The sequence below is a fragment of the Onychostruthus taczanowskii genome, unplaced genomic scaffold (genome assembly GCF_017590055.1).
Source record: "Onychostruthus taczanowskii isolate IOZ18803 unplaced genomic scaffold, ASM1759005v1 scaffold2, whole genome shotgun sequence".
NCBI classification, from domain to species: Eukaryota; Metazoa; Chordata; class Aves; order Passeriformes; family Passeridae; genus Onychostruthus; species Onychostruthus taczanowskii.
Window position 1 is genome coordinate 18,508,970 of NW_024499239.1, and position 19,808 is coordinate 18,528,777.

General features: G+C 38.8%; 1 protein-coding gene across 1 annotated transcript in view; it reads right to left on the bottom strand.

The window, feature by feature from the left end:
• PPP2R2C (protein phosphatase 2 regulatory subunit Bgamma) overlaps nucleotides 1-19,808 on the bottom strand; it is a 134,532-nt gene that overhangs the window by 26,049 nt on the left and 88,675 nt on the right. Inside the window, exon 6 of the mRNA XM_041402806.1 lies at nucleotides 1,773-1,937. Coding sequence (XP_041258740.1) covers nucleotides 1,773-1,937 — 165 coding nt within the window. The remainder of the gene's footprint in view (nucleotides 1-1,772; nucleotides 1,938-19,808) is intronic.

Here is a 19,808-nt window from a genome sequence, read left to right on the forward strand (position 1 = left end):
CTCCTTTTAACACTTTGGAAGTTCTACCACTGCTGTATCAATTTTGTACTGTACACACTCAGATTCTCAATGAGCTTGACTTGACTTCAGTGCAGCAATGCTACATTAAATGGCTATTTTCTAACTCATAGATCTGGAAAATGGGGTTTAATCAATGACCATTAGACCTTGCGCTCCCTTCTGGCATAAAATGCCTTCTTTCATCCAGCATTGCTGTATTGTGGCTTTAATAAGTTCTGATTGGCATTTGGCATTGAGTTACAGGGGCATGGAGGCCTTATTAGCAGGAAGAAATGGAAGTATTACAGAACAAAACAATTAAGTGGGACAGGATAACTCACAGCATTGTGTCAGACTGTGTCATGCTTACATTTCACTTCATGGTATTGAATTCCCCCTACAAGTACAAGGAGATACAGCTAACAAAGGTAAAGCACTTCTCTGCTTGGGAAATTGTCCTTGAAGGTTATTTTTTATAATTGGACACCACATCCTAAGAGGTTCTGAGCATGTGCATTTCTCCTTGCAGTCCTAGTCATGGCTTTAAATTCACTTCAGTTTTAAAAATAGCATATGTATGAAATCTGCGCACCACTTATGTCTCATTTAAATCTTTGCATACTTTTTCCTCCTCTCTTGCCCCTACTAATAAAATCTGCCTATGTCAAACAGGTTCAAATAGGCACCAAATGGCATAAAACCTCTTATGTGCTCTAGTACTAAAAGAATTTCTCTTGAATTTCCTTCCAATGTTCCAGCATGGAAAAAGACACTGATGGCCCAGTTCTGTGAGATGGAGGTGTCCTGGAAGAGCCCTCATCCTGAAGGTGACTAAAGCAGAGCCACCACAGTTCATTCATGAGGTTCCCAGCTTCTCAGTACCCACCCACACAATGCCTTTGTCTGGGCACTGTCAGTCTCAGGAGATGAGGAACAAACAGGTGGTTTGCACAAGGCAAAGTGCCCAGGCTTGCCAGATTACTGGTGGGAAGAACCACAGCCTGTCTTCTCTAGACCACAAAGAGCTGATAGTGAGACAATATAAACATGCATTTTTTCTTCAAGTTTTACTTTGAGAACAAAGATAGTCACATATTTTAAAATTTTACTTCCTTTTTCTTATGTACATTTCAGATATGAACTATCATGATTTGGTGATTCATCTAAAAAATTCACAGGCTACATAAAATCATGTAGCACGGATGACAACTTCTATACCAATACATTTTTTTTTCTTCCCCTCCTTCCTCCCTCCTCCACCCTGTTCTAATTCATTATTGCATTTCCTCTGAGTTTGTTCAGACATAGTGTTGAAAAAATACATATAGGGAATGGGGGACTACATTTTTAGGAAGGATACTGAGATATCCTAATTCAGAAAACAGATTCAAAATTTGAAGGCAGTCTCACAATCGAAATTTCCTTGCTCTAGCATTGAGAACAGTACTTGTGTATTCAAACCAATATGCTCACCTACTTAAATACTCCCTTATCCTCTTTGATTTGTTAGGAATCCTCTCTATTTCACTAGAATTCAGAGTTCTGCACTGATCCCTGCAATAAGAACTGTAAGGGCAACCAGTCACAGTCACGACTGTTACCACGTTCATAGCAAACACTTGCACAGATGAAAAAAAATTATTTTTGCTGCTTTCTTTTCAAATGTGCCTGCAAGTGAGAAACTGATACACCAAGGTAGGCACCCATCTACGTGCTGTGTGGTAATAGCAAGACTTTAATGACATCTGTGGCTCAATGGAGCAAGGACTTACGCTTGGAATGTTTGTCACAGAGGGCCGATGCCCTCATGTCGCAGAGTCTCAGGGATCCTTTGCTGCTGCTGTAGACAAAGAGATTGCAGTGGTGGGGATGGAACTCAGAGGCTGTAATCACTTCTGTCAGGTCCTCCATATTGGCTGGCTTTATATCCACAATATCTGAATGGAAGTTTCATCAAGAAAAATGCAGGTAAACCATGACTCTTACTTGAAGGAAGCACGCAAATTATCGGTTTCTCTTGGTCTGGACTGAAGGCACTTGAGACAGTACTTCATGCTCAGACTAAAGTGTTTATTATTTCTCATCAGTAAAACAGTCTCACTACTGCGAGTTCAGCAACTTTTTCATTAGCAAAGCACAAAATGGCTAACTATCTCTTGTTACAAGGTTTTTTAAGACTAAACTATCAAATTAAGAACTGACACCTAGATTATTTTCCCTTTAAACCCAAAAACTGATCCCAAAGAACCCGCAATGTGGACTTTTCTGCCCAATTACAGAGTGCAACCCAAACCCTAGAAGAAGAAGGAAGGAGGAGCATGAAGAAGAAACCCAGGACGACACCCTGTGCCCCCATCTTGCTTCTATCCACAACATAGCAAAATCCCAAAACCTAAATTTCTCACCACATGATACACCTACACTACTCTCCATAATCTATTTAGGAAACTTTCTCCATGAATGAGAGTCAAAGTCAGTGCTCCCCTGGGGGTCAGGACACCCCAGAGCAGAGAGAGAAATATTCCCAGTGCCCTGGGTTTCCACAGCAAATGTGCATACATGTAATGCTTTTAAAGATATACTCAATTTTTTGGTAGTATTACAGTTTTCAATTTCCATACCTGGCCCACTTAATACCAAAGAGCAATGTAAAACTGCATGGTTTTACTGCAGATGCCATCAGCAGGTCACTATTTATCCATGCTCTGCAAAACATCAAAGAAACAGTGTTGCAGGGACACAGAATTCTCACTTCAATTCTTTATTGAAGATAATAGAGAACAGGTAGCTATATCTCCTGCACTTGCTATTGAAACTCCTGCTCTATCCCAGATAATGCTGACTAAGAGGGAACAATGCACAGCTCCGATCTGCTCACTCCAGTAAGGCTCACTGGCTTTTGTGATTATGCAACTTAAGCTAAAACTACATGTAGATTAATGTAAAAGACTTTAAAAAAAAGAAAAGAAAAACTGTGCTTTATGCAAATAATTTTGGGTGAATATACACTAATACAATTTCCTTAAAAACAATTATGCACAGTGTTAGGTTGCTATTTGAATATTTACAAAGTAGTATCTGAAACGGCATTCTTGTGTTTTTATGTAAATGAAATCCACTACCAAAATCACTATGAATTTCTGTGACTGAGAATTGCACACCTGAAGCATTTAAGTGAACACGATCTGGAACAAAAATATATCAACTATCTAGTTTCCCAAGCACAAACTTGTTAGCTAGATCACCAAAGATTACCCTCATGAGGGATAACTCACATGGTGCCTCTCCAACACCTACATCTCCACTCCCACACACTACCTGCCTTAAAGCCCAGGACCCACACTGAGCCCATGTTTGGAGGAGAAGGCCAGTCTGTGAAAGATTGCTTACAGAGAAAAGAATGAAAGTAACAGTCTCATAAGGGGGCTGGAAGAAAGCAATAGATACACAAGCATAAAATGAAAGATGGATATATACATATGTAAAGCAGTACATTTAAATAAGATTGTGCATTTTCAAATGGCCCTCAGCAATCTGCTGCAGATAAGTCATCCAAATGTTCACAAATCCTTCAAACAAGAAGAGTAACATTACCCGATTTTACTGATGAGTTTGTGCGAGAAGCAATAAAGGATTTGCATAAGATCACTTGGGAAGTGCATGACAGAACAAACCCAGATCTACTGAGTCCCAGTGCAGGGCCCTAAACACAAATCATCTCAGTGCCTGGATTCCCTGAACATAAAATTTGAATCAGCTGAGGTTCAAAATTTAAACATCACAGAGGATAAGATAAATGAGAAAATCTGTTTTATTGATGGTGGGAGAAATCATGTATCACGGTACTAAGCCTCTTTCTGTTCCCACTGTGACCACTTCCCAAACGGAAGACCAATCAAAGACCTTTGATTGATTTCTGTGGGAATGGGATACAGTCTATCACCCCCTTAACACACCATACTTTGATCTTTCCCAAAAATATAGGTCTGGAACACTACAGTGAAATAGTACAAAAGATTCAGAGATAATTATCTTGATGACTGTGCATATATCACACTGTTGTGGTTTTGGGTTTTTTTTTCTTTTTTTCCCCATGTGGTTTAGAAAGGAAAATATCAGCAAAACTATTAATATCTTGTGACATTTAATAACAACTGGGAATGAATTAATGTTGCATTTTAACTGCATTCCTACTTACTTGTACTATCACATTTGCATCCATCTCCAAGAATCCATCATGATTAATAAAAGTGTAATGAATGTTAAGATGTAGAAACACTGATTTACCTCTTTTATAAAGCATCACTAAATAATCCTGAAAATCAACATAAAAAAATAACCTTTATTCAGTTACGTGTATTTGGTGAATTTGTCTCAAGAAACACCTTTAAGTAAAAGCAGTTGCTTTCAGGGATTGAATTGCTTTGTGGAGTTCAGAGAAATTATGGTTACTCAATAGAAGAAATTTACCTCTCAACAGAGAGGTGAATAATTGCTGAGTGATGAGAAAGATATAAAATATAAATGGAGTATATGAAACAGTCATGGCAAGTATCATTTTTCTGGATGCTGAAGACACTATTGATGAATTTCCTTTCATTGTGTAAAATGAATAAACCTATGCCGAATAATGAAATTAAATATTCCATCCTCTTGCCAGAAAAGCAGAAAATACTTGAAACAAACTGCATTTCCAGATGTGATCTAAATCTCCACTGAGTAATAACCTCATTTGCCTACTGAAGATCATAGCAAAAATGAAAATTCATCATTTCACTAGATTTAGAAAAATTAAAACAGTAACAATGTATTGAAGTAAACAACCAAGGGACTAGAGATTTGCAGATGAGATTTACCCCAAATGCATTTGTAATAATAGATGGAAAAACAGCCTTTGTTTTGACAGCTACAGAACCCAATATATCAAAAGAAGAATATGTTACACAAAAGAACATTTTTCTCCTCTCATGATTTCTGCCATCTATTTGAAAACAATCAAGTACAGCTTGACATGTGATGTGTGGGAACTGTATTTAAACTAGCATGAAACGGTAAGGGCAAGCATCTCCCATGAGACATTTCTCATTTCTATTTTCTATCTTCCCTTTGTGTCTTGTCTTCCTTTTAAGCATAGTATTGCAAGGCAGGAAAAAATAATAAAATTTAAAAAAACTGGACCAGACAGTGTGCTTCAGAAGCAGGGCCTTTGGTGAACTTGAAAAGCATGAAACAGAGGGAATCTGGCAGAAACTGATTAAATGAAAATCCCACTGCTAAAGAGAAAACTATGGTAATAGCACAGATCTGTAGTTGTCTCCCACACTACTGCCTTCCCCTGCAATCAGATCTTATGGAGGGCTCTTGAGTGAGACACTGTCCTTCTCCCCCACTGCACTCACCTCTGAATTACCAGTTACATCTGACTCTTGTTGTACCACATGTGATCTGCTTCATTTTCAGAGTATGAAAAAAACACCTAGGACCAAAGGCATCTAAGACAGAAGGAACAGAGAGTTCAGTTCACCACTGGCAGCATGCTTAAGATATAATTCTGTTGTCCTAAAAAGGTCAGTGTTTCTGTGCCTTAACAGGGTAGAAATTTCCCCTAAGAAAATGCAAAAGATCTTCATATTGCTCTGGCTCCCACACATGCTTGACAAGAACAAGGCATTTTGATCCCTGGTATACTTGCACTAAGGAAAGGTTGAACTTGCACCTCACCAGTGATGGGCTAGAACACATTGGCAGTCTTTAATTCACTAACATTCGAAGAAGGAATGGAAAATATCTTCTTGCTTGCAAAAAAGAGAACACATCCTTCCCCCTTAACTATTTGCTATCTTACATATCAGACCTGTCTTCTACTACTTGGCTCCATGGAACAGGATAAAGTTAGGAAGAGGCCAGCAGACTTTATAGATGCTCTCCACAGCAAAATGGAAATAAAAGGTTGTATAAATGGAAATAAAATAAATAAATGGAAACAAAAGGCTGAGTACACTTGGCAACTACAACGGTGAGAGATGATGTTCTGACAGTTGGGCTAGTAGAGCTACAAGACCAGGAAAGGCAATTTTGGGAAAGGCAACAAAGCTGCTCTAAGGCCAATGTAGCCTTAACTTTGGCTGAGTTGCCTTCCCCAAGTATTCAAGAAGAGAAGTATAACAAAGGAGAGTGAGCAGGGCAGGGCCTGGCTGCAAGGAGGCTTTGGGGAAAATCTGAGGGAGGGGGAGGGGGAGAGAAGAAAAACTCTAAGAGAGGGAAAAGGAAAGAGCATAAGGAAAGGCATGATTAACAACCTGCAATGATATGCAGTGTGAGGAATGTGATCTGAGTACACAATTCAGTTATATGGTATGTTTAGTTCTAATCCAGTATTGTGTGCAGCTGCTGTGCAGCTGATAGCAAAATGAGGATAACAGGAGGAAGGAAATTTGTTACATTGCCTCTGGGCCACTGATCTAACAGAAATATTCCCCTCTGGGAGAAGTCCCTCCAGAAAGTTTCTTTTATTGCAGGTTACAAAGATGACCCTCACCTTGATCCAAAATTCATATTAATCAGACTTGTCCTCTTGATCAGCCAGAATATAAATGAGCATGCCTGCTTTATGCTCATGCCAAAACATGTATAATGAGAATGTGGAAAATACAGAGAGTTCCTGGTGAGCAAAAAAGGTCCCAGAATAAGTTTCCTTGTAAGATAATGGAAACATAGCAGCCTCCTCAAAACAGATTAAATTCCCTTTGAAGTGAACAGTATGCATAAAGAAATAGCTGCTTCGTCTTCTTGAAACCATCAAGGAATTCTACAAGAAACTGAATTTTGTAGAGAACGAATTTGTAGCTCACAACCTATGGCATATAAAGGATTAAAGGATTCTATCACTATTTTGGAATAATTTTAAATGACTTGTGGGTTAACTGTAAGAAAGAAATAGTTTCTATGGTCAGAAGAAGGCTCAAGAAAATAAATTACTTGCCCCCCCCCCCCCCCCCCTTCATCAATGAAAGGCCTATTCAGCCTGGACCGAGCCACGAGAGCCTTCCCAGCTCCAGAATATTTTTAATTGGTTCCATTTCAAAAACTGGGCTGCACAGCTCTTGAAAGGGTCTTAATTCTTATTAATTTTCCTGATAGCAGACGTGGCCTCCTTTTGATGTGCAAATTTGAAACTATTTTTTCCACACACAAATTCCCCCCCCCCCCCCCCCCCCTTTATTCAACTGCAGTGAAGGAGGAGAGGCTTTCTTTAGAAAGCCAGACAAAATTTTCCATAATAACTTCACAAGAAAAACAAAACTCTCTTCTTATTTCAATATATGCTGATACGACACTTCATTTTTATCTCTGCGTGGGACTTAGCTTTTTGCAAATTTAAGCAGTTTCAAAAAATAACCTTCAGCATAACATATCTTACCAAACCTGGCAGTTCCCTGTGTTTTCCACTGAGGTTTGTTCAGGTTACTAATTTTGTCTGCATCTCACACCTACATTTCAGCCTAGCCCAAGAAAGATTCACTGACTAGCAGCTGAAATCAATAGCAATTCATGGAAGCTGCCAGGGCTTGAGTTTAGAGTAATTGATTACTGTGGTCCTGCTGGGGCTCTACACTTTTAATATACGCATTTCTCTGAGTGGTTTCCCCTGCTAGTCATTTAGTGCGTGCTATTTTCATTACAAGGAGGGAACTGTGATGCCTACAAATCAAGCTCTACCAGTTTTACACTTCCTACATGACAGTTATAGCATTCCTACACCATGTGCCAGTTGAGAAAACAAATTCCAAATGGCTCCAGTTTTCTTCCAGGCTGGGTACGTTAGGCCTCAGTGTGCTTGACACCATCATGATGTGACAACATCAATCTTATTATCAACGAAAGAAGCAAGCCTTAACTTTTAAAATAAGCATCAACTCACTTCTTTCTTCCCATTTCTTACAGATACACTGTATGGTTTCACTGTTGAATGACAATTCTACAACAGGCATCACCTGGCAGTAAGGACAGCATTGGACAGAGTCCAGCTTCTCAAGCTCTGTATTTCAGGCTTGCTGTCCAAGAGTCAAGGGGTCCTGAAATGAACTGTCAATAGGTTAATAGATGTGACTTTTTCTTCAAATTCTAGTGTTTTACCTTAGGCAAAGAGAGTATTTATATTCCAAGTACTCCTAATAGCCACAGTGTCAATGTTTTCCATCGCATGGCATTTGCCCAGTGCTTCATTAGAAGCATGTACTGTACGGGTTTTATTAGAAGCCCAGAGAGTTGCAATTACATTTTCTGTATCATTTGACTGTTCTGGATCACAAATGCATGAACTGCATAAGTGTGTGCTCCTCCCAGCTGCCTTGAACTTAATACCTGTTAATGCAAGATATTGACCCATACTAAGTTGTACAATGTCTGCCCAATTCTATTTTTAACTCCATGGTATTTATAACAGTGATTCTTCAGACATCATACTGGAGTTGGGAACTTTGGCAACAGTCTAACATGGGCAGTGATTTGCTGAAAATGCCAATTTAAATTACTTGATTTTGATTGGAAATAAATGTCTTTATCAAAGGCTTTCTGCCAGTGCCATTACAAAAGTACAAAGGCTTTTGTAGTTTTCCTCATATCAGCATTATGAGACACAGAAAGAGTAAAAACCACTTTGGGGCTTGTTAGCTCTATGTGGAAGGCCAAACCATAGCCAATTATGTCAGGTACTGTGCAAACATAAAGTAAAGTGACTGCTCACGATACAAAGAACATGTACAAAGAGCATACAAAGAAGAGATTAAGTAATGTTAACACAGTTCTGTGGACTTCTAAGGTTTCTTAAGTCAAGGATTACAGGCTAAGCTAGATGAGAAAGAGCTGTTAGTAGAAGAAAAGTCATGGTCATAGCTAAAAGGCTGCAGTAGCAATAAACTTTCCATCTATTCAGCTAGAACTAGCCACAAAAGAGAATTCAGCCAAGTTAGCTAAACAAGAAGTCGAGATGTAGCTCACCCAGAGACAGGATGATATATTCAGTACATCGTCCTGTATTACTGGCAGTGCACTTTTGTACAGAGTGGGCAATGAGGGGTCTGCATGCTGGAATGATGCTTCTTGGGCAATGGCCTCACATTTATTCTCAGCATACCCCTGTGTCCTGGGTTGACTATATGATGCTTTTATCCCCAATCGTCTTGTTCTGTTTATACTGAATAATAAGTTTTACACCTTTAAGACTCTCTTCCAGAGAGTGAAGAGGGGAGGGAAGAAGCGCGCAGTTTGTTTTCAGACTGCACTCACTCCTCCACATTCCTGCTCCTGGACTGTGTTGTCTGCGGATGTACAGACAGCAGGACAGAGCTCCTCTTTTTTCCCTTTTTCTTTTTTTTTGCTTTTAGTTAGTTTTAGCTAGTTGAGGCAAAGAAGTTCCCTGGACTGTGATTTTTCCTTTTTCTTGGATCTGTTCAAGCCTGCTCTGGACTGAACACCCAGAAGAGCACCGACAGCTCCACGTGAGGCCCCTTGGCTGGGCCTGGGCCGCGGCATTTCCAGCACCAGAGAGATTGATCAGAGATTGAGTGAGCCGAGCTGCAACCCGGGGAGGGGACTGTTCTGAGTTTGTTTTTTTGGAGCAGTGAGAAGTTTTATTGTTTAATATTGTTTGGGTTCTATTGTTTAATAAACAGGTTTCTTTCCACTTTTTCTCCAAGGAGATATTTTCTCCCGAACCGGTTGGGGGGGAGGGGGCAATTGAATCTGCTTTCGTAGAGAAGCCCCTTTGGAGGTTATCTCTCAAACTTGCCCTAAACCAGGACACCCTGTCAGTACAGGATGGTCCATGTCTCCTCACAGTCTAGTATGCAATGCTCCAGCCAGAGTCACGCCTAGTTTTGCTCTCTATTTCTGCCTTCTAACACCATAACGTTTAGAACACATGAGGATCACAAAGGTGAACGCTCAGATGCTTTCTATGTGTTCAGGAACCCAGATGTTACTGATTTTCTGGCAGCTGATAGAAACCAGAGAGCCTCAGCATGATGGGACAACAGTTGTTCAAGAACGTAACCTAAATATCCAACTTCTGAGCCAAAGCTGAAACTTCTGGAATTTCTGTCTCAAGTTTCATTTGGAACTGCAAATATCAAGAAATTCAACACAGTATTAGAAACACTTTCCATTCATTAGGTTTAAAGCAAAGTAGAGTCAGTATTAGTGCTAATGTTTTACAGAAAATGAAACTGAGGCAGGAAGTGGCAAAGGCTTGGCAAAGGTTAAGAGCCAGCAAGACTGGATTCTGATCTAGTGGCCACTCTCCTCCCCACCTGCAGCTGTCCAGTCATGGCAGTATTCACATAGTTCTCTTCTTGATTAATTGGTTTTGAGAGGTTATTATTATTCTCATTATTACATATGTCTTTTGCAACTTTCTCCCAAGACTCACTCTGAATTTCAGAGATCTCATTCTGATTTTTGCAACACCAGAATTACTTTGCGCTGCTATTATCTTGGTAGGACAAAAAGAGACAGCAGCAAGAAAGCCCACAATCTCCATTATACAAATATTACTTGAAAAAAGAATCAACACCTTTTATATGTTCTTAGTAAAATTTTAGGAAATTGCTTTTACTGCCATAAAATCAGTAAACATCAAACTTTGCAGTATGCAAGTTGCAGAAAAATTACTCTAGTACATAAGAGAAACAGACTATGGAGTAGCTGCAACATTTGACCAGGTGTTGAAAGCAGAGGATTGTAGAGTAGCACCACCAGGAAAGAGACCATTTTAAATGGTGCAGGTCACATCCAAACTTTATCACAGATAGGCCTGTTCATACACACTGCAACCAGTGATTACTTAGAGAATAATGAATTTAGAAGTAGACACTGGAAAACCTTAATTTATTTAGGAATGGAATTTTGTCCTGTTTTTTTGAACAGAACACTCGCATTTTCAACTGTAAACACAGTCACACGGCTGCTTTAGCAACAACCATATGCAGATTGAAATTTTCAAGAGCAAAGGCATCATCATTTGCGTACACACAGCTGAAAGAAAAGTTAAGTGGATGAATCAACAGAGGAAGACCTGCTTTCATAAATACACACCTGCAGTCAGTCACTGACAGATTACTAAGTCATATTTAGTTCATATATTTGCATATTAATTGATTATGATTTGTCTGAAACTACTGTGGCACGCTTAATGTAACACTTGGAACACAAATACCAGAAGAGCCTCAGGTACAAATAAATTATTAATGGAAGAGCACTACTGAGTCCCCAGGCTGAGCTTCTCTTAGGCAGTGCTGTTCTACGGGTACGGTTAAGTGGCATTGTGCACTACACACTAGGAAAGATACCAAGAAAAGAGTGATTCAACATTAATAAGGCAGGGATAATTTATAAACAAATGCAATATAATGTCATCATTCACAAACCTTTTCTGAAATACATTAGATGCTTAACAGAAAACTGAGAGGGATCTACTCAATTTACTGAATAGAGTCCCTGGTAGTACAAAGAAATATGACATAAAATTCCCCAAACTCCATCTTAAACATTGCCAGGGATTTTTTCTCACATAACTTGGAAATAAGAGACAAAATGTCTTTCTTTTCTTTTTTTCTTTTTTAAGCGAATAACCTATATGCTAACACATAATTCCTATCAAGAAATTTCTTCTTGGTAATTACTAAAATTCCATGCAGCTGAGGAAGCTCTGTCTCTTAAATAAATGCAGACACAGAAATTCCAGCTGGAGGGTATAGACTCTTTAGAGCATGTGGGTGGCCATTTTTCTTTCCCAATATGCAACTTGTTCTTTCATATACATTTCAGAAAACCCTAATACAGTAGTATTTGTACCACACTAGGCTGGAGAAATTCCATATTTTTACTGATTTTTCAATTTGAGTCACAAATTATACATTTTTGCAAACTTTAGCTAGCTAGAAGTGTCTTTCAGAGCATAAATCTCTCCCCTTCCCTGCATGCTTGTTATGGAAGTAGTGGAATAAAACTATCTTCAAAAATAGACAGATAATTCTGAAAAATAGTTACTTTAAAAACACTAATAAAATTTACATTTAATTAGGCTATACTGTGTTACATAAGATACCTGAATAAAATCTTGTGGCAGGACCCATTATCTGGTTGCTTAATTCACTTGAAAGGATTTTCAAAAATGCCCATCGGCATGCAGTATGACAACAGTCAAAATCAACTTACTCTTAAGACTAGTGCTATAACTTTGTGAAAGTTAATATGGCCTTTATTTACAGAGCATTTCTATTCCAAAGGTGCAAACTATCGCAATTTCATGTGCAGTCCTTACCCATGTGTATTACTGCAACACAAAATAATGTGTGCATTAATGAGAGTGTCCCAGCTCTTTTGATAGTGAGAAAAGCTTCCATAGTCTCAGGTTCTGACAGCTCACACAAAACACACAGGTACAGACTTCAAGCTTGACACAATACCTGAGATGACCCCATAAGCATTTTTGTGACATCTGTCTTTGTATGAGTACTCTTCAAGCTAAAGATTTTTTTAGCTAATGAGCAAAACAAGTTATATTTTCTTCTTTTTATGTTAATACTCTGAGAAAGACTGTGGTTTGCAAGGTTAATTTCAAGTCCAAACTCGCATGGGAATTAGAATAATTAGACTCATTTAAGAGAATTCTCCCCTCTGGCAGAGCTGATTAAATTATTTATACATTATCTTTTCATATAATTGTACCTAGAAGTATGTAAATGGGGTTTTTTGTCTAACTTTCAATAAATTCATAATACACATTTTTCAAGTTGGATACACTGACTGCACCTGTGACAACAGAGAATGGCTCATTTTCAAAAAGCTTCAGTGAGAAATTAATCCAGAGGGAAACAGAAGCATGCAATTTAAAAGCTTCTACAATGACAACACACTGATTAAAACTCATCAGCTGAAGAAATAAAATTAAGTTAAGACAATAAATCTTGGACTGAATCCTGTTACCCACTTCCACAAGAATAACTTCATTGACTGCAGTCACATTACACTAAAATACGAGTGCTACTTAGATGAGGATCAGTTCCATGGCATGACCCTTTATCTGTAATTTAATATTCTTTTACATAGTTCCCAAGTCCCCTCTGCTAAGGATCTCAGATTCTGGATAACACCTGAAAATTGGTGAAAAAGGAAATCCGGTGGTTGATGCTAACATTCATTTCAGCTCTATTATATGCTCTTCCTGTCTTCCATACCAATAAACTTGAGAAAGGTTGAGATAATGATATTTCAAAGAGCATTCCTGATACAAAACAGTGACTTTTTGCTGCCGTCCCTATTACACTGGAAAGCAGTTGGCTCTATGGAGATCTGTGAAAAGACATCTTTGCACCTGTTGTAAAATTTTAAGTATCTCCTAGAGTCACATTGCCTAGATTGCTCTACAAACACAAGAATTCAGTAAAATCTCAGTTGTGTTCTTTAATGCACTATTAAATGAAATGGTTTTTATGGGCTCAGAATTTCACACTACTCTCTATCATTTGCTACAACTCCAGTCAATTATATTTTTCCTTTTTAGAATTCACTATACGTTTTCGAAAAGCAAGATTATTCTAATACCTCAGGCTATGTTTTTCCTTACCTCTGCAGAAATGAAATCACAGTTATGGGTGTCTATCTGGGGACAACTGGGTTAGAGAAGACAGAGGGCTAGATAAAGAGATCCATTAAAAGAATAACGTAATCACATACCTCAAGTAGTGTATGGACAGGAGTGATAAGTGAGAAAATGATGTATTCTGATTAAAAAAATTAATATTTCTATTAAACAATAAATCTACATTGCAGTAATTATCCAAGGTTATAGCTATGCTCAAATCACCTTAAATTGACGTTCTCAAAAGCAAGTGTGGAAAAAGGAAGAGACTGGTCATTGCCAAGAATGCAAAGGCCTCAGCTGTAATTAGTTTTTCACAGCCAGATTCAACTCTTTCAAATTATTTATTTTGGAGGATGGCTAGATAGGGAATATTTCCATCATGCCATCCCATGCCCTGATGACACTGGTATCATACACTCCAGCCATGCACTGTTTGCTTTCACTGCAATACACATTTCAGCTGTATGGCCAGGAGGATCTCACTCAGGGATTCAATGCTAAGATACTGCTTAACTAGCTCTGATATTGCTCCTTTGGCCATCAGTCATGCTCTGTCATCCAATTCTCTCTGACTGGCTGACAGTCAAATTCCTAAGAAAGGAGTCAATTTAAGGTAATCAGAATAGTTAAAAGCAATTGTTTCTGACAGGGATCACAAAGTGTCCTCTGGCAAGAAGCAAAACCAAACTAAGTATTGAAAGACCACTTCTGCAGATTCAGTCATGGTTTTCAGAGCTCCCTAAATCTGAACTTACAGATCCTTAAGAGATCTCCTAAAAGATGCTGAGACTTCTCTGGACTTCTTGAAAACTAATAATTTGCAAGGAGCAGATTATAGTGCCCGTTCACACAGCCTTACTGGTGTAATTATAATCTAGTATTTGAATTACACAGCCAGTTATAAAGACTGCAATTTGCACAAGCTCACATATCAAAACACAACCCTTCTTACTCTGAAAAGCTTAAAAGCTGTACTCAATTAAGATATTCTAAATAACGATGACCACATCAGAAATAATATTGTATCTGAACTGGATGTAGTTTTACCTCAACAGAAGCAGAAGACAATTCAGTGCCTTTTTTAGAAGCTGTATCTACATTAGTGCCTACTAGGCAAAGTCATTTAAGTGATCCTAGAAATGCAGATCTCTCTTGGTACTTTGCACTGGGGACACACAGAATTTTTCTTACAAATTAGTCTACTGAGAGTTCATGAAAGGCTCCGTTTACTATGGGGATTCTATGCAGTTCAGTGAAGACGACAACTTACAGTTACACATACTATTTACCTATTACCATTACCTATTTACTAATTTCACCCCTAGACTGACACTAAAACCATTTCCTGTGTGGTTTTAATAAAAGAATCCCTGCTGCATTTTTGCTAACATGTAGAGGGACCTGGACAAGCTCAAGAAGGGGGCCCAAGAGAATCTCATGAGGTTTGACAGTACCAAGTACAAGGTGCTGCACCTGCGTCAGGGCAAGCCCTGGTGTCAGCTCAGGCTGGGGGATGAAGGGATCGAGAGCAGCCCTGTGAGAAGGACTTGGGGATGCTGCTGGCTGAGAGGCTGGATGCACTCACAGCCCAGGAACCAACTGTGGCCTGGACTGCACCGAAAGCAGTGCGGGCAGCAGGCCACGGGAGGGGATTCTGCCCACTACTCCACTCTGGTGAGACTCCACCTGGAGTGCTGTGTCCAGCTCTGGAGATGATCTGAATTGCTTATGCTTTCCGCTTATTTAATTAAAAGAATCTTTCCAAAAATAAGGGCCTATTTGACATTATTTCAAGAATTCCTTTAAGTACCCTTAACACCATCATATCTATATAGCACTTTGCTGTGGTCCCATCAGCAGCACTTTATGGAGCTTTATGTTGGAGTTTGTTCCTATCCTAAGCCTCAGTATATGATTTATGACCTGCTGCTCCTCATACATACCTTTGCTGACACAGAAATAACAAGCATTAGGAAGAAAACCTATATAAGTACTACAGCACCTGCTGCTAATCTCTTAATTATATCTTAGCAAAAGTTATTACAGAACTACACCAGTGTAAATGATCCTCAAATTACCAGGTGATTTGGTATCTGTAGTTTCATAGGCAATTTCAAAATAATTTATTTTTAATAAGCTGAAAAGATCTCAAACCCAAAAGTTAAAAGGCAAATTCAATGGAACCTGCCATTTTGCAGAGCTTAGAGAATCAGATCGCTTTAAAACAACCTGAAATATAAACAACCTGCCATTGTTGCTAAATGGGTAACAATCAATCTCCCTCTACTATAGTAATTTTTCTCATGAAAAACTTTTCCATTGCTTCAGATAAGAGTAACATAAATGGAAAATTCGTAGGAAAGACAAGGTTCTACAAGGCCTAAGGACTATAAGTCAGGTATCTTTGGGTTTGCCACTGCCAACTCTTAGTAGAAGACTCTTTTACTAGACAGAATTCTGTTCTGAAAACGTGGAGTCTAGCAAGGGAATCTGATTAGCCCAGAATCTAATCAGCTCATTAAAAAAGCTTTTTCTCCCTTCAATTGTTCACATAGGAGTGTTTTAATGACAAAGGCAAAGCAATCCTTTCTCAAGAGTTAGAATCAGAGAGCTCTCCAAGCTATGGGATCAGTGTACATGGCACCTCTGCAATCCTCTAACTTACAGATCTGATTTTAGCATTGCAGGCATCTTCATTCTCCTTTACCAGAGAGAGAGAGACACAGTGCATGTGCACGAGGGAGAGACTCTAGGAAGTAAAGAACAAAAGAACAGAAATTTGAGGAAAAGCTACTCAAATGTTGCTGGTAGCAACTCAGCTGGAATATGACTCCACGGTATAACATTCACCTTTTAAATACCTGATGGAGATTGACACACTCTTCTTGGCAGAATAGGAGGTGCTAACATGGCTTAGACAGAGCTCCCAAAAGAGAAGTAAGATCTGCCATGTCCCAAACAGAAGGTGTGTTCTGTAGGAAATCAGTGCAGTGGGTGGGGGTGGCAGCAGTTTCTCACACAGTACAGACACACTTTTGAGGGCACAGAAAAGGCATCCTTGTGCACACACCTTGTGCACAGTCATCCTGGCTCAGGCATTTTTACACAAACAGCCTTATCTCACTCAAGGGTATAAACTTCCTCCACAAATAACAAGACAGTACTGCAGATCTGCTTCAGTTTAGCTTTCACATACTGAGCACTGAGACAGGTACAGGGATTGTGTAAGGCTGGCTATTTCCCCCAGCCTAGGCTGCTCCCAGAGCTCTGTATTTTCCCTATATATGCATTACATTCAGATGCACAGTAAGCTGCCACAAACTTGGCCTCCATCAATGTACCATGTTATTTTAGGGTTTTCTATTTTTTCCTGTTGTTTACTTCTTAAGTAAATTCATTTTCCCAAGATATGGTGCCTAACAAACTGACTATCCAAGATATGCCTCAAATACCAGAATACATTAGACTGCAAGAAGGCCCTATGGTGATTTGCTAATTAGCTTAACCCTTTTGGGACAGAGAAGAAGGAATTTTTTATTAAAACAGGATAACCCTGGACTATATTGATCTGACTGAGAAATGAGTATTTTAGTCAAGATGAGTCTCAAGATGAGCACATGCTGGAAACAGCAATGCTGTTTCCATAGCAATGCCATGACAGCCTCTAGAGTGAAATAGTGTGCTACCAGGAAATGAAGGGAGTTCAAGTGCTATGAGCTACATAGTTCTGTGAGCAATCCAAATACATTCTCATAAAGAATATTTAGTGCAGCTAGATAGTCCAAAGATTGCTGCTAATGGCAAGTAAGCCTTATCAGTATGCTCCTGGCAGTCCTTTTTTCTCATTCATTTCACCCAAGATGACTATCTAAAGACTTAAGCTATGGGCAACACTGCTAAGCCATTTCAGACCAAACATTAACAAATACAGCAACCCTTACCTTACTTCTTTTCCAGTGCAGAATATCATTCCTAATTAAGGTCACTGACTCTCGCTCTCCCCAACACAAGCAAACACATTAAAACCTTTTATTGAAGAAAATACTAGTATGTGCAATTATTTACCAGGCTAATCTTCCCCCCTCCTTTTCTCCCACCTCCTCCTCTCCCTTGCCTCCTCCTGCCCAAACAATACAGAGCAGATCCATTTCCAAGTGGGAAGCAATGTAAAGAAGTCTTGCATACTCCTCATTAAATTTACACAGGCATAGCATAAACTCACTTGTCCGCTTTTCACCCCATCTAATGCTTGCACTAATACAAAAGCAAACCAGAAAAGCACTAGTTGTAATTTACCAGCCTAAGGCTTTACCTAAAGTAAATATTCTGGTCAAATTCTGCAAAGCTGATTTAAAACATTTTCCCAAAGACTACAGAAAGAGAATTACTTTAAGATCTCCATTGTTCTGTATTTTCAAAGAAATGAAAAATTATCAGTGATTTGTAAAACTGTTAAAACTGTGATCATAACCAAACTGTTCTTAAATTAAATTCTGCAGGGCGAAGTATTTTACTTGTAAAATACCTAAACATACTGCTGCTCATTCAGTCTTTTCTCTAGCATTTCTCATGCAGTTTGTAAAGATGTTCAGACATGAAGTGAATGTCCAGAAACTCTACCACTGTATTTGCTGTTTGTGTCATTGTCACAACCAGCCTCTTGGGCAAACAGACTGTAGGCCATTATATTGTAGCAGGGCTGCCTCTGAGGGAAAATCGAAAGACAAATACTCATCCCTGCCAGATCCCTTATTAAGAAAATCCACTTCAAACCAAAATGTTTTCTATTTACTGTTTTAAACATGCATTTCAAGGAATCAAGCCTTGAATGTAAAACAGCAAGATGCTTCATTTCCCATTTGCATTCAGTAAAAAGATGTGAAACAAGCATTTTTAAAACAGCCTCAGCCTCCTCCTGCCTATCCCCATAAATGTGTTACAGAAGGCACCAAGCCCAGCAACATTCATTTATAATTTAAACTGTTTGCTTGGCAGAATTTTTTCACCTTAATATGTCTAGTCTTAATTGCAACTGGCACACCCACTGATTTTACCAGAAACTCATCTGCTTCCAGGAGATTTTTATGTAAGTTGTTTTTCTGTAGGGCAAAAATGCAGTTTCAGGGACAGATATTGTTATCCATGGAAAAACACATCCCTGCCATTTTACAAGATGTACAGGGCTCTGTATGGACAAAAAGATCCCTGTCAGGAGACTGATGCAAGTTTAACTTACTCATCCCCTTCTTTCAGTTATGGCCTCCCAGTTAATTCCACAATATGAGCAATATTCTGTAATTATCTCACCTTCTCTTGGAGTATCTATGTCAAAATTTCTGTTTATCAAAGAATTAAGTAAAAGTAATCTGCCTGATCACCTGGTTTTGACAACTGAGTACAGACAGGTACAGCTTATACTGTCTGAAACAGCAGTGGGTCTTTAACTCAGCCTACTCTCCTGAATACATACAGGTATCCAGCCACAAAAGCCAACCTGCTGCCACCATGGGCATCTTAGCCGGAACATTTTGCCCCTAGAATTGATTATCCCATTACCTAGTGTTATCTCCTGTCACTGCTTGAACTCTCTCATCACAGTCCTCGCAGATTTTCATTCAAGTGCAAAAGAAGCAGCAATATCTGTATCCCAATCCAAGACAGAAATCCAAGTATCCCAAAGCCACTGCCTCAGACACAGGAAAAGTTTCCTATCCTAAAACTCAAAAACACACTCTTAATTTCCCTCTCATGATCATTCTTAGAAAATACTCAGAAAATGAGTGTGTCACTATAAACTTTACCATGTTTTAAGAGCCAAATCCATGAATCAATCAGAAACCTTCAAAGACATTTTATCAGTACATACTCAACTTTTCATCTTCCCCAACACTCAACCACAGGAGTGATATAATGCTTGAAACAAGGTCCACACAGCTATTCACTTACTGCTGATATTTCTGTCAGTAAGCTCTTAGTGTGGCAAATGGCACTAATAATTCATGTTGTCTTCATGAACTATAATAATAACTGTTTACTTGGTTTTTTAAACTTTTCAAGAACATTTGTCTTGGCAATCCATAGATTATTAAAGAGCTTTAATACAATAAAAGGAATTGGCAAAGGCAAAGCTTTATCTTGCATAAGCATTCTGGAATGTGATCTG